This window comes from Trypanosoma rangeli (assembly GCF_003719475.1).
Source record: "Trypanosoma rangeli strain AM80 chromosome Unknown Tra_15.4_contig_00129, whole genome shotgun sequence".
In the NCBI taxonomy this organism is placed as follows: domain Eukaryota; phylum Euglenozoa; class Kinetoplastea; order Trypanosomatida; family Trypanosomatidae; genus Trypanosoma; species Trypanosoma rangeli.
Window position 1 is genome coordinate 1 of NW_021705874.1, and position 14162 is coordinate 14162.

Below are 14162 nucleotides of genomic sequence, written 5' to 3' on the forward strand. Positions count from 1 at the left end.
GTCCTCTGGGGCGTATTTCAGTTTCCCGTGTTGCCCCTTCCTCCTACGCTAGTTGAAGAGCTGCCTTCAGTTTTGTCCGTGTAATAGCAGAGACAATACTCATTATCTGTAAACTCCTTCCAGTCTCGGAGCGTGCCCACCACGCGCTCCGTAAGCTTGCGTGCATCTTCCAAAAGCTGATACCCTGGTGGAATCGAGGATTTTCCCTCACGACGCCTCTGCTCTGTAACGTACCTGTCTGGCCCACGCACAAACACCTCCATCACCACATTTTGGTCTTCACCCACCGCTCTGTTGGGGCCAACGTACTGCCAAAGGAAGTCGTTCAGCAAAATTATATTGATTTGGCCAACCCGCACATTACGGGCATCCTCGATAGAGCTTGCAAGCGTCCACCATGGCCGCTACGGTGCTCCTTCCACCCTTCGGCGCTGCGCGGGGGCTCCTCGGTGGCGTGAGATTCTCCCTCGCGTCTCTCAGACATGTTTTCCTTCATAGTGGTTAACTTGAGCTGAGCTGCAGCACAATACTCAACCAGCAGTCAAAAGGGAGAATGAAATTATTTAAAAAAAAACAGGCAGAGACACGACTCCACGCAGCCGCAACGAAAGAGAGAGAGAGAGAGAGAGAGAGAGAAAGGTGTATATCGTAAAAGGGCAAAATAAGAACGCTGAAATGGCGCTTGGAAACCCAGCTGAAAGCATTTATATAACGACTCACAAAGGCGAACGAGAAATTGCTCGCAAGTGTAGAGTAGGGTTAAGCTCCAAGTTGTGAAGAGTTGTAGAAAAACATTGTATAAACAATATATCGGCGTCTTGGAAGGCCCGTGTAAATAAAAGTGTGATCACAAGGACACCAAAGCTGGTACGGAAGCCCTGCGGATAGAGTGTTAAACGAAAATGGTAGATGCGGTGCCCTCAACATGTCTGTAGTTACTCTGTCGCGTCTTGTTTTTAGATCCTCGTCCAAATTCATCTCGCGCCACGTAAGCCAACGTCCTTCAGAGAATATAAGTGTTTCTTTTAAGGAACGTAAAAGTGCCCAACGTGGGGTTGAATGCAGAGTTGCCTGTTGATACTCATGAGATGTTTGGCGTAAATGGACTAAATCCACAGGCTCAAAATGAAAGACTCGGTGCGGTGTTTGTCCCGATAAGACGGAAATGCCGCCTTTGATATCGTTCATGCCACTTTCGGGGAGCCACTTTAAGGAGGTGTACCTGAATTGTGACCAAAGCGTCGAAAGTGAACTTCCCACGACGTGGGAAAATGGTGCACCTGTCGCAAAATGTGTGTGATGAAGTGAGTCATCAATAAGAAAGGGATTAGATGTCTCCTGGGCGTTTAAAACAAAGGCGGACTGTGACGGTGAGGATGGAACCGCAACCTTTGCGTCCACAAGCAACACCGTCTCAAATATATTTTCTCCAGAAGCAAAAAGAGAGGCGTGGGCGTACTGGTCCAGTGTGGCTGCAGTCCAGCTCAGGGATCCAGAGGCGGAGGTTGTCAGCAGCATCCATCTGTTCACATTTTTCACTGGAAGCGGCTGCATCATGAGAAGTGTTTTCCGTTCACGCGAAGTGTACTCCATAAGGTAAAAGATGTTGCGCTCGCCAAAAAGATCTGCCTTGACAGAGATGCCTCCATGGCACTGCAGCCGGTAATAGGCCCGTGCCTGCGTCCTGGAGAGCCACAACGCACTTTGAGCAGAAATTACTTGCCGATATCTGTGAAGTGCCCGTAGTAGCTCGGGGGGCTTAATGCGGTGCCTTGTCAAGGCCCACCGCATTTGTAGTCTACAGAAAGAACAAACATACCAGCAATAACAACACGAACAAAATACGGAAGCCGTAACCATCGCAGCCCTCCCACCCGTAGAATACCAGCAACAACACAACAGCCATGCCAAAAACGCAACTACACTGAAAATGTGAACAGATGCAGGCACCAAAAAAAAAAACATACACACAAACAAACAACGATAACAAAGAGCCTAGCTATCAACTCCCGCAGTAAGCAACTTCCAGAGTGTCTCTTCCCTTCCCGTGTACGACCCTAGGACGGCATCCATGTTTACTAGAAGATCCGGTCGACGGGAGAGGAGGGCGGCTGCGAGTTTGCTTCGACGCAGCCTTGCATGTGTGTGGTTATCGTGTTCCATCCATTGCGGATTACGTAGACTGAGTCGGGGGCAAACACTCTTTAGCTCAGAAAAGCGGCATACGTCCCTCTGCACCGACTGCAAACATGTTGGCTTCTCACGTTGACTGAGGCCTACCAGTGAAGAATAGTAGTACGTGCGGCAGCAATTCTCTACATCAGGAGGAAGTGCAACCTCAATCCACAAGTGCGGCGGACGCAAATTCAAGCCAAGCGAGTGGAGTACAATAGTTTCCACGTACTCCACCTCCCGACCATTGTGCAGGTAACAAACAATGGGTGTCGCAGGAGCCAAAGGTGGTAGATGCAACTGCAAACACCTCCGCACCGCCTCTTGCATAAGGCTATGCTGCAAGTTGTACCGTACTGATACAGCGGCGTAAAGATCGCCAAGATTATCGAAGTGAGTCAACAACTCACTTCCCGTAACTGTGACATGTCCCACAGCAGAAAAAAATTGCTGAAGCAAACTCTCATGCAAGGCATATTCCTCCTTTGAAATTGTATAGGAAGAAGCTGAAAGACGGGAGGCCTCCTTCACGTAGCTTGCAGCGGCTACGGGGCGTTGAATAGACGCCTTCGAAGGGGTTGCAGGTAACAGAGAGCGGACATTCTCCTGAATTTTCCCTTGAAGCTGCATGATTGCTGCAACATTATCCTGCACACCTGTACGCTCCTGCTGACGCGTCGCTGCCAACTCCTTCAATATATTCGCATAAACCTCACAAATTGAAACAAGCACCGATGCCACCCGGACTCGATTCCCTGTCTGCTCTTGCAGCGATGCTATTGCAATTTCCACAACCTGCTGTTGCTCTGTCAGTCTTGTTATGGATCCCAGTACCGTCAGGAGATGCTCCTTTTCCAACGTAGAGTTGTCACGCTCCAGCTCAGCTGTACACCTCTCCCAGAAAAAGTCCATCTTTTGCTTCGCATTTTCCACCTCACGCAGAAGCAAAAGCACCCACTCGCTATTGGCTCCGTCCGTGCTGGCAGTCCCGGTTAGTACAGGCTGTGAGGTGACAGCGGGTGGTGTGATGGAAGTCGTAGCTTCTTCCATCGGACCTGTCAGTGTGCGTGCGCTCACTAAACCCATCCCCGGCAAGGGCGTCTCACTCATGGGAGCATTTGATACAACATGCGAAAATGCGCAGCCATCTACATCTGACCCTTGCACCTCCTTTTGTGGCTCATCTTGAGGCGTCATATTTGTTTTTTTTAACCAAATGACAAGAAAACTATCGTCTGTGATTCCAATGGTATCCAAAGGCACATCCGTGGCAAGCGGTTCCTTGTCAATGGCATTTCCTCTCACTGTGTGGAACGCAGCAGAAGATATTCCTATCGGCTTGCCAATCGCCACCGAAAGTGTGGAAAGCTGGGCGGCGAGCGTGCCCTTCTTCTCAAGCTGCACTCGCTCCACCGTGCGCGGGCCGGTATGCAACTCAAAAACTTTGACGCCAATCATTTTTGTCTTGTAAGCGCCAATGCAGGATTCCAGACACAAAGGCGCAAGACGCATGACGAATTGAAAAAAAAAAAAAGCCAGGCACACGAGCACAGTCACAGAGAGAGAGAGGAGGGGGCAAAAGCAAAGTCAAGGAGAACAACTCAAAGAAGATGATATCAATGGCTGCAGCCACTCAAATAGCATTCAACGCATTCTTCCCCGCTTTGTTGGAACATCGGCAACAAAGAATAAAGATGGGAGCTCCACAATGTTCCTCTGTGGCTGTGGGGGAAGGAGGTTGCGCTTCATATTGCTTCACCCCTAAAGCCCCACTAATTCGGCAGTCAGGGCTCTTTTTCAACCCTGCCTCCCCTTGTGACCGAAGTACGGGCCAACAAACCAATTTGATAACTACATGAGAGGAAAACAAAATAAAAAAAACGGCACAATCATCATCGCGAAGAGAAGTTCTTCACGTTCTTCACGTGAATGTGCAGAGAGACGAGGAGAATCACATTCTATTGCGGAGTAAAATGTGATTCTCCCCCGCCTTCATCCATGTGAGCGGAGGCGGTGATGTGACATCCAAGTAGAGTTGCCTCGTTGCCTTTCAGATCCTCGCAGGGGGGCAGAAGTGTTCCGTTGAGGGCAGCAAAGCTATACCACTGCCCGAAGGAGGCCGCGTCAAACAAGTAAGGCAGCAATCCCATCTCTTTTAAGCTTTTAACAATACAATTCTCGTCCGCTGCATGCATCCACGCCGGAAGCTCGCCCATGTAGGAAGGACCAAAAATCTGATAATAGTTCATTATGTCATGTCATGTCATTTGCGTACGGGTGCTTCCTCCGCGTCACCTCTCGGCTCACCGCAACGCCAAACCTCTTCCCGCAACTCAAAAAATCATTCACATAGTCGGTAAAGTGTTCAACGGACCCCGCATCCTTTGCGTACACAACTCCAGAAACGAAACGGTCGACGGAGGCTGCTGTGCTGGCCATTCTGTAACCACATCGAGCAATCGCGCGGGCAATTCCCCTCGTTTCAGCATAAATCATGTTATCGTTCTCCAGATGTAGCACGTGGCGTAGTCGAAGCTGTCGCATGGCAGCAGCCAAAGCAAAAAAAAAAAAAACGCTCCATCACAAGCTTATTAAGCTGTTTTTTTCTTGTTGAGCGGTTCCCACCAGGGCGCATAAAGCCCTGAATGCAAAACACACTGCAATATCGCTTCAGCCGAGACGTCATAACACGACTCCTGGAAATCAATGTAATACTCAGTAGCTCACGGAAGGCGACGACGATGCGTGGATCCTCCACGCAGGCGTCATCAAGCACCAAAAATACCCGCAATTCCCTAGGCGAATGAAAGCACTGCCATTGCCGAATAGAATTCAAAACGTGCGACTACCCCCCAGGACCATAAAAGCGCTCCCCAGTGGCGATGTACACCACATCGACAGTTTTCACCTCGTCTTGCACATCCATGAACGGTGTCTACGAGAAATCAAAGCAGACACTGCCGCGCACTTGCAAGCAACGCTCACGATCGCAAAATGACGGCGTCCTCGCAGCCGTGCAGAGTTGCTCACACAAGCGTGACACGACACCCATAAAATTGACTGCTTTGGCATGCCGGCTCAACGCAGACTCCACCACCGTCGCAGGAGCACGCCGCGGTACACGCGAGAGATCCTCCTCGCTATATGACTGTAGTTCCCAAACAAGAAGACATGCAATAAAGGCAAAGGTGAGCAACACTCATCGTCGCCTCATTTCGTCAATTCCTTTCGCGTCACGTATACAAACATGAGAGGTAAAACTACAACAACAGAAAAGAAAAAAAAATGATGCCGGCCAGAAGCACGATGACTTCCTACGCAATTGCGCTTTGTATCGCCAAGCAAACAGCACAGTTTTTTTTTTTTTTTTTTTTAAGGAAGAGTGGTGGTAAAGACAGACGTGCATCCAAAAGAAAACAGCAACAACAAGAGGCCATCATTATGATGATCCTCTCCAATCAGGCTGCACCTTTCTTTCTTCCCTTTTTTTTTTTGTCTCTGTTGCCCTTCCACGTTTAAATGCTTCACAGTTTCGTTCATTACACGATGAGGAAATACACGGTCCGAAAAAAGTATGCCCTAGCGTCACCCTCCCCGCTCTCCGTACTCACGCCGATGTTTTTGTTGCCCTGGGTGCCACCGAAGCCTCAGCCGCTGGAGCCGAGTTATCTGCATACTGCAGGGCAACCTGCTGCCTGCGCTTATTTACCTCCTCAAACTGGCTCACCGTGGTGCAAATAGATTCCCACAGACTCCAGAAGACACAACCGTGGCTACTGTTGGGATCCTGCAGCTTACAGCAGGCATCCATAACTGTATGCGCCGTTTCCACGTTGTCTGTGCGCTTCTCCACTGCCGCCCACCAGAGCGCCACCCGTTGAACAAATGAAGGGCTTAGATGTGACCGTTGAAGCAGTTTGGCGCAGTACTGACGAAACACCTGGCTCCCTTGAAGTGTCAGGGTGACATCCAGAACGGTATCTACAAGGCACAGCAAAAAATCATCCGCAACACCCCCACGTCGTTGAACCACATCAAGGCAGTCTTGCACGACCTTAACAGCAGTGCCAGAGAGCCCCAAGCGAGACTCCAAAGCAGCACAATTAAGGAGGTACTCCACCGAGGAGGTGGGGCATGAATGCAGAGTGAGCGGAACTACCTCCAAACCCAGTCGCGTAAGCTCACGAAGACGGTGAAGCGGCAATTTCTCCCCAAGGGACAGACACAAACAGCTTAAGTACTGTTGCAGAACATACAACATTGCCAGCGGCGTGCTCTTTAGTGCAACCAGAGCCCGCTCAAACTCACGAAACGCTTCATGCGTGCAGCCACTGTGCCAAAGTCGACCAGCCACATAACAGGCACCCTCCGCTGAGTAAGCAGCTGAATTATTATACAAGTCGATAACGTGCCCTAGAGTTTCTGGGGACTCATCAAAAGCAACATCCACAGCCAACATCCATGCACGAGGGTCCTCTTGTAAAACTGTTACCACCGTACCTGTAATCAGTCCCCTGGATCGAATGACGTTGGTTGCCTCAGCTGCCTGAAGATTTGAGAGAAGTTCACGCAAGCAATCCGCTCGAGTGGAGGAAAGAAGCATAAATTCAACAAACAACCCCACCAAAAACAGGTTACCAGTGGTTGAAGAAAAGGAAAGATGCCAGGCGGCATCCTTTAAAAGAGCAATGGCATCCTTCCTGGGCTCGGTGTCCCAAAGATAACACGCATAGGATTCAAACAACTGCGCCACCTCCACATCCACCACTTGAATCCCGGAGGTGCACTGTGCAATGGCCTGTCGATAGAGCGCAACCACATCCTTACGGGAGGCGCGATTATCACACACCATTTCTTGCAGCAATTCAACGCGCTTAAGCCACATAGTGGTGTCCCAACGATTTTCTCTAAGCTGAACTTCATTTAGTAGAAGTGCGTGCTGCTGAGTGAGGCGAAGCAGGTGATGTAAAGGATCATGCGTGCCACCGCAGAGTTTTCTTGCGATTTGATCATATTCTGCGGCAGTGCACATTTGAATAGACGAATTCATCGCTAGGGAGTCAATGATCTGATCTTCAAAAGCCACAGCCATGCTAAAGACTCGGGAAAAAATCCCGGTATCACCCGCGTTTTCAAGAAGTGCCCAAAGCGCTGCTCGGGCCTTTTCAAACTCTCCTTGGCCAGCCAAGAACACAGTGTGTGAGATGTTTAATTCGGATGGAGATGCACAATGCTCTGCCGCCACCTCCACCAGTTTTTCTATCTGTACAAAGTCGCCGACAAAGCGCAGATCCTTCGTTTCAAGAGCGAGGCGTACTGTCTCCCAGAAGGTTGTGTCTCGCAAGAGTTCTTCGTGTGGATGGCCATCGAGGATAAATACTGCACACTCTGTGAGAAACTCACCTGGGTTCCCCTTTTCCCACAACATAAGGAAGTAATCTCTTTGATTTGAGGCACGTGGGTCGAGCAAGAGATGCAACCTCCACAGGTATTGTGCCGTCTCGGTGGGTACGTAGGGTAGCTGCGTCCAGCGTTTTGCGAGCCTCCACACACGATGATGCTGTGTCACTGGAAGAGCCCTCAGTGCCCGAAGAATGGTGTGCCTGACGAGGGTCAAACGCGGGGGCACTGCCGCATCCATCAGAAACTGCAAAAAAGACACCCAAAGCAGTGGCATCATAGGCAACTTGTCAACGGCCCGGTCATAAATGCTTCGTAGCGCTCGAAACCACTCATGCCATGAGGAGAGCTCCTTTGTATTTTCGTAGCGGTACGCAATGTAGCTCACCCAGAGTTTATATGAAAATGCATTTGCTCTGATGGCACGTTCGTAGGCGACGTTTGTGGCGTTGGCCTTTGCGGCCTTACTCTCAAACTCGGCGCCCTGAATAGCGTGAATAAGCCGCAGCCAGGTCTTCACGGACGTCGGGGCACGCAGCACCTCCAGTTCAAGAGACTCTGCAGGAACTGACCCCATCAGTTAAACTATTCTAAAGACCCCGGCGAAAACCACAACAAGAAAGCAGAGGAAACCAAAGGAAAGGCAACGACACAGAGAGTGAGAGAGGACGAGAGAAAGAAAAAGAGAGAGAAAAAAAAAGGCAGCCAGCATGCGCAAAGAAGCAAGAGGATAATATTCACGCATCCACACGCAACAAGCAGAACATGGACTGGGAGAAAAAAAAAAAGGAGCAAATAGGCATACGTGAGAAAAGGTGTTAATGATGACTACGTTTTCGAACACGCAAGAGAATCCGACGAAGTTCCCCCAAGGAAACTGTTAAAAGCCTTTCTGCAAAGGCCTCGGCAGACACACCATTTAGCTGAAGAAAGCGTGATGACTTGAGAAACGACACAGATGGCGCAAAGGAAACCGCAACAAGGTGCTTCGGCACATCTCTCCCAGCTCCTCCTGCTGACACCGACGCCAGTGCAGTGTCACGTAGCACGGCTACCAGATCGACGCCCTTGTCAAGCTCACTGCCGCGGCCGCTGCATAAACCCACCAGTTCGTCAACCTTTGAAATGAAAGCGTAAATTCGCTGGTTTTCGGCGTTACGCACCGAGCGACGGATTGAGCCCCATATCGCTTTATACCCCATGCCTTTGATGTCCGCAAACTCACCGACCACAACAACCGTGACACTTACACCAAGCAGAAGAACTTCCTTCAAATCATCCAGCTCATTTTCCACCGAATGGCAAATCAAAATATTTCTCACACGCTGACTGTTTCGGAAGCTGTAGTCCTGCTCCATGCATAGGCGTGCGAGGGCGTTGCAAATAGTTGTACAGCCACATCCACTGCACCCTGTCACGGCAATCAGATGTTTAAACAGATACGAGCAGCGAAGGTGGAAAATCAGACAGACCGCCCACAGCGCGGCAGACTCCAGTACAATCACAAAAGCAGCATTTTCCAGTGTTGGGGTAGAGGCCAGAAATACGGGATACACAAGCTGGTAAAATTTTTCAAAGCTCATGTAGTGGTGAAGACTTATGAGGTGTTGTAGATTTTCCACACCACACGTGTTCCGAAGAAAGCGCAGGACAAATGTGAAGAGAGAAATCTCCAATGAAACGAGGGAGGTATCAGGCGCAGGACGCGTCTGTTCAAACACGCTCAACAAATAGCATAGCTTGTCCCTGTAATTTGTATCACACATCCAAGGTAGACCTCGATGAAGTCGCTGCTTCCATGTTGCAAGGCTAGAAAGTAAACTGGAAACAGCCCGCTTTTTGCTGTTGATATATTCCCCCAGTTTTCTCTCAAAGACTCTCTCCCTCGTAAGTGGGGCCTCAATAGTCATTGGAGTCATTGATTGAGACGTCATGCTTGAGGTAGACACCTTTGCTGCCACATTAGCTACAAAGCTTAACAAACCGACATTTTGCTTCTTTATTACGTAGTAACTCCCTATTTCGCCAATGCTATAAAGAGCCTCGAGTATCTCAGTGGAAGCTTGTCGCACCAGTTCAAACTTGCGTGGCTCCTTCGTCATTGGGGTTGTAAGAAGTGGTTCAATAACGATGGCGTTATTAATGAGGTTCATCGGTTGTGAAAAAATCCACGAGTGAGGGATTTCGCTTCTATTTTCAAGAAATATTAACTCAGCGACATCCTCAGGAACATCGATGGTGTAATTCACGTAGGAGGTATGTCCAATGTCCGTGAGAAACGCAAAATCGACTCGCAACCGTCGCAGAGGCTTCAGTCGCTTAGACGACTCCACGCTAAGCATCGCCACCAACGAAAATGTGGCGTTTATTTGCCGCGGACTCACATGTGTAACGGAGACCTGCGTGGGCCAGCCACCGTGCGAAGACACACAGATCTGTGGCCGGTACTGCAGGTTAGCGCCAGTAATGTGGAGGCACACCACGACGCCGTCCTCCACCGTGTGCTCCACCGCTTTGATAGCAGGCAACAACACCGCCTCGCCTCCCGGAAGAAGCAGGTGACTCAAAATGCGAAGTTGCTGCGAAACATCAAGGTGTTCGTGACACTCCTCCTCGCTTAGCGTCTCCAAACCAGAGCAACGCGTGCGTAAGTAGCGGCGCCCCTCTTGCAAATCCAGAAGAGGTCCACATCGCACGCCAAGTGGTGCATTGAAGCGCAGAGCCGTGTCATTTACGGCTTCCTTCCCCTTGATGACCTGCGGCGGGGGCGGCCTATTTTTGTAGCCACTCGAGGGGTCAGGAGCCTCCAAGAGGCCTGTGTAGTACAAAAAGTTACCGCTGAATGCCAGGGTGGAGGCGAGAACCAAAGAATCCTCAAAAAACATACGCCTAGGTGTCCCATACGCAATACAAAAGACACGCGCTCGCAGCCTGTTAAGCGAGTCGGGAATAGACGCTATAAATATATGCGCCGCCAACGTGGCGGAGGACCCCATCTCACCAATACCACAGAAGACCGCAGACGCCTCCCCTTTTTCCAACAACTCTTGAATACCCGAGTGACGCAGTCTCTCCCGTTGCCTCACAAGAGCCTTGGAGCACACAACAAAGTAGTACACAGCTGAAGTGGTAATTGGCAGAGGCGGGTCACCGTAAACAGCCTTTACAATAATGCACGCAAAACTAGACTCAAGCATATACACAGACGCTATTGTCGCCTTAACATAATCCAATTCATCTGGAATTGCCTCGATGCACTGCGCCCCATTCGTTGAGAAAAGAAGACCATCAAATATGCAACGGCATTCCATGGATTTTTTATGCAGCCAAGGCATTGCAATCGTCACGCCAGCGTTCATTGTACAGCTTGTGGAACTGTATGCGACGACGTCGGCCGAAACATTGGCACGGGCAACAACGCGGATGTTCATAACTTCGTTAGGATAAATTACTTCAATGACAGCGTGGCAATACGGCGTTGCTCCTGAAGAGTGTTTTTTGTTTGGGTTGTGGCTTGTTACCCACTCCACCTCGTAGGTCCATGAGAGTGAGCGATTAGCCTCTATCGCCGCAGTTGCAGGGCGTGGGGGGTCCCAGCAAAAAAAAACACACGTTGGGTAGACTGCACATATAACAGGCTCTCCCATTTGATAGGCCATACGGGACCGGTTATTCGTCATGTCCAGGGCTGCACCGCGCGCCGTGTCCTAATGCTTCATGCAGGGAAAGCAGAAAGCCAAAGCCGGGAACGGCACGTCAAAGAAAGGAAGCAAACAGCAGGGACCATAACACGGAGACACCCCACGCAAGATGCTTTAGGTCTCAACAAACAAACAAAAACAAAAAACAAAACAAAACAATAATAATAAGCAACAGGAACATCAAACTGACATGCACACAGTCAGACGGAAAAGTAGCTCAAAAAAAAAAAGAGGTTGACTTTTTCTCTTCTACTCCGCCGAGAGCAGAAAAGGATGTACCACATGCAGCTCCCCGCCTACCTCCAGCACAATCCCACGGTAGTGCGCAGTGAGCTCGTGTGCCGTGCCAAGAAATAGGGGAACGGCCCTGTACACCATGAGAGTCGCCAGATGGGCATATGAAACCATGTCGTCAAAACCCCAGTCGACGGCGCTGAATTGGTGAAGAAAGGGCTCACGGAGTAGCAGCAGGCCTTGTCTCGTACAGTGGCGAAAGACGTTATCATCACGTAGCAGCAGTGCCACCTGAAGTGTCTCCAGCCACAAGAGTACGACCAACTCTACCATCTCGCAGTACAAATCAAGAGGTACACCCAGCAACAACTCCAACCGCTCCGGCAGGCGCAGGCGAAGAGAATACAATATAATAAACGGGATCCACTCCTCAGCAGGAATACCTGGTGGATGCGCCATTGCCAGTTGAGGAACATTTTCTAATGAAATACCACGATGCGTCGCAAATTTCTCAAGGAAGATATCTATGATTGTTTCCACACTCTCATCATAAAACTGGAGGAATCGCACAAGGCGCACCACCAGCAGCGGAGAGTGGCAAGACGTTAATAAGTTGTGTACCAACGAGATAAGAGGCAGTGCCCCATCACGTTGTCCCACAAAGCGAAGGTACTCAACCCAGATCTCTGCTAGCCCAAGCGCTGAGTGCACAGGCGACATGAAAAGAATCTTGTGAACTAGCTGAGTGTCGGCGGAAAACGCATGTATGAGTGAAAGATGCATATGAGATCGCATATATTCTGTCAACGCCGTATCAATGCCCTCAGAGGCACATAAGTTAAGTAGACTCAACTGCCGCGAGAGCAGCCGGCCACACTCCTCCTGGGAACTCTGGGGAAAACACTCGCCAAGTGTAAATGCAACATCAGAAATGGAGGCCAATGGGAGAACCTTCACCCCTTCCAATCGCTTTGTCTGTCGAAGAACAACCAAAAACAAAGTTAAATTCTGCAGTGCAAGCGGTAAGAGACAAATACGACCCGGCAATTCCACCACGGCTTTAAGAAGACCTGCCGCCGCCTCGGGGTCAGCATCTGCTACATGAACGCATGTCATGGCAATCATATATGCAATGTATCGAGCTGTCACCTCGCACCATTGTGTGTCTTGATGAGAATACGTAGCAATTGCCGCCTGATCAGAGAGCAGCTGCGCTGAAGAGAGGCAAACTTCCACACAATCCGAGACCACACAGCCAGACTTTAGCAGTACGGAAATATAACTGAGCCGGATAAAAGGTGAGGTAGGAAACAAGGCAACCCCACGCGTTGCCAACCAAAGCAGACGATCTGTTGTCGTCCCTGCAACGCGCATGAGACAACGCCATGAAAGCGAATCGGCATGCTGCCTAAAGAGTGTTGTTGCTGCGACAACAGGGTCCGATTTTGCCTCAAGAATATGTCTCCATAAAGTGTGTTCCTTTGAATCACGTAGTAGCGACGCCACATGCTGCAACGGCATGTTTGGCGGCGGCAAAAGCGGTGCACCCCACGTGGAGGACGGTTCTTCCCCCAAGAGCGCTGCAGCCCATCCGAAGTCTGCAATGCAGTTAAGAAGATCTCGGTGCAGCCTTACAGCGTCCACAAGGTCTGTTGTTGCCTCGACTGACGCATAAAAATTCGCAAACACGGAGGCTGTGTCGCATATACTGCTGTGCCCTTTAATGCATATCGCGGCACGTGTGAAGAGTTCCATACAGCCAAGTTTCACGTGTTCCAGCTGATTTCTGTGCCAGTAGGGGCACGCAGGGTTGATGCAACGCCGCCCCTCCGTCTCCACCAAGCACATCTCATCAAAAAACACAGGCTCTGTCACTCGCCTAGCTGTCATCGGTTCATCCCCCATGGTTGTAAAGAGGGGTGCGTACCTGGTAAAAAAACGGTGTCTAGTTTCATCATCTGTCGCAAAACATGACATCACTCGTCCCCATGTGTTGATGCCACTAACACCAAGAGCGCAGGAAAAAGCCTGAAGATCATCTACGCCTGAGAAGCCCAAAAAATCCTGTTTCCCTATGGTTTTCTGCACAATTAGCTGTTCCCCGAGACAGTCGTGGACGTAACGCAGGTTCATCACTTGTTTTTCCCCCTCTTTAATCTCCTCTGCCATGTTCTCGCGGTGTCGATCAATCTCCTCCAGTTGTCTTATCTTTTCCTCGAGCAACTTCTGCCTGCGAACCGCCGCACCCTTCATGTTGATGTGTTGCCTCTCTAGTAATTCAATGCATTCCTTGGGTGTACTGCCCAGATGACCACGGTCCGTCAACTGCTTCTTCAACGCAGGATGAATCCAGTCGTCTGGCACCCGGGTCCTGGGGGATATAGGCTCCATCACTCTACAAAAGGCACCCAAGAGGTTGGAAAAAGGAATAGAGGGAAAGAACGTGTTGCAGCGAGACAAAGAAGCATAACTAGAAAAACTGATATTGCGGCAAACACTTCATCTTAACCCCTTCTTTTATGTTCATTGATTGTAGATTCACTGCAAAGTTGAAGGCACCCACAACTAGACACCAGTACCTAGATGGGTACAGAATGAAATGTGCACGCCATCATAAAACCCTTCTTTATCATACACTAAAGACGTTATACCTAC

At 49.9% G+C, this 14162-nt stretch overlaps 5 protein-coding genes and 2 pseudogenes across 5 annotated transcripts, besides 7 other annotated features; all 7 read right to left on the reverse strand.

Moving 5' to 3' along the window:
- Positions 1-3: 3 nt before the first annotated feature.
- TraAM80_04412 (hypothetical protein) lies at positions 4-484 on the reverse strand (annotated as a pseudogene).
- A 125-nt stretch (positions 485-609) lies between these two features.
- Positions 610-636: a microsatellite.
- Positions 637-759: 123 nt separating this feature from the next.
- On the reverse strand, positions 760-1791 carry TraAM80_04413 (uncharacterized protein; the record flags this gene model as incomplete). Its single annotated transcript, XM_029381342.1, has 1 exon — positions 760-1791. The coding sequence occupies one exon, from the start codon at positions 1789-1791 to the stop codon at positions 760-762; it is 1032 nt and encodes a 343-aa protein (XP_029238764.1).
- A 159-nt stretch (positions 1792-1950) lies between these two features.
- Positions 1951-1991: a sequence feature (A-rich).
- A 4-nt stretch (positions 1992-1995) lies between these two features.
- On the reverse strand, positions 1996-3684 carry TraAM80_04414 (uncharacterized protein; the record flags this gene model as incomplete). Its single annotated transcript, XM_029381343.1, has 1 exon — positions 1996-3684. The coding sequence occupies one exon, from the start codon at positions 3682-3684 to the stop codon at positions 1996-1998; it is 1689 nt and encodes a 562-aa protein (XP_029238765.1).
- Positions 3685-4066: 382 nt separating this feature from the next.
- On the reverse strand, positions 4067-5386 carry TraAM80_04415 (hypothetical protein; annotated as a pseudogene).
- Positions 5387-5526: 140 nt separating this feature from the next.
- Positions 5527-5546: a microsatellite.
- Positions 5547-5779: 233 nt separating this feature from the next.
- Positions 5780-8149, reverse strand: TraAM80_04416 (pre-mRNA-splicing factor SYF1; the record flags this gene model as incomplete). The annotated part of the gene is made up of 1 exon (XM_029381344.1): positions 5780-8149. One exon carries the CDS (start codon positions 8147-8149, stop codon positions 5780-5782), a length of 2370 nt encoding a protein of 789 aa, XP_029238766.1.
- A 57-nt stretch (positions 8150-8206) lies between these two features.
- Positions 8207-8268: a sequence feature (A-rich).
- Positions 8226-8264: a sequence feature (GA-rich).
- A 122-nt stretch (positions 8269-8390) lies between the features above and the next one.
- Positions 8391-11231, reverse strand: TraAM80_04417 (Trypanosoma vivax; the record flags this gene model as incomplete). Its single annotated transcript, XM_029381345.1, has 1 exon — positions 8391-11231. One exon carries the CDS (start codon positions 11229-11231, stop codon positions 8391-8393), a length of 2841 nt encoding a protein of 946 aa, XP_029238767.1.
- A 165-nt stretch (positions 11232-11396) lies between these two features.
- Positions 11397-11432: a microsatellite.
- Positions 11433-11458: a sequence feature (A-rich).
- Positions 11459-11522: 64 nt separating this feature from the next.
- Positions 11523-13898, reverse strand: TraAM80_04418 (uncharacterized protein; the record flags this gene model as incomplete). The annotated part of the gene is made up of 1 exon (XM_029381346.1): positions 11523-13898. The coding sequence occupies one exon, from the start codon at positions 13896-13898 to the stop codon at positions 11523-11525; it is 2376 nt and encodes a 791-aa protein (XP_029238768.1).
- Positions 13899-14162: the final 264 nt, after the last annotated feature.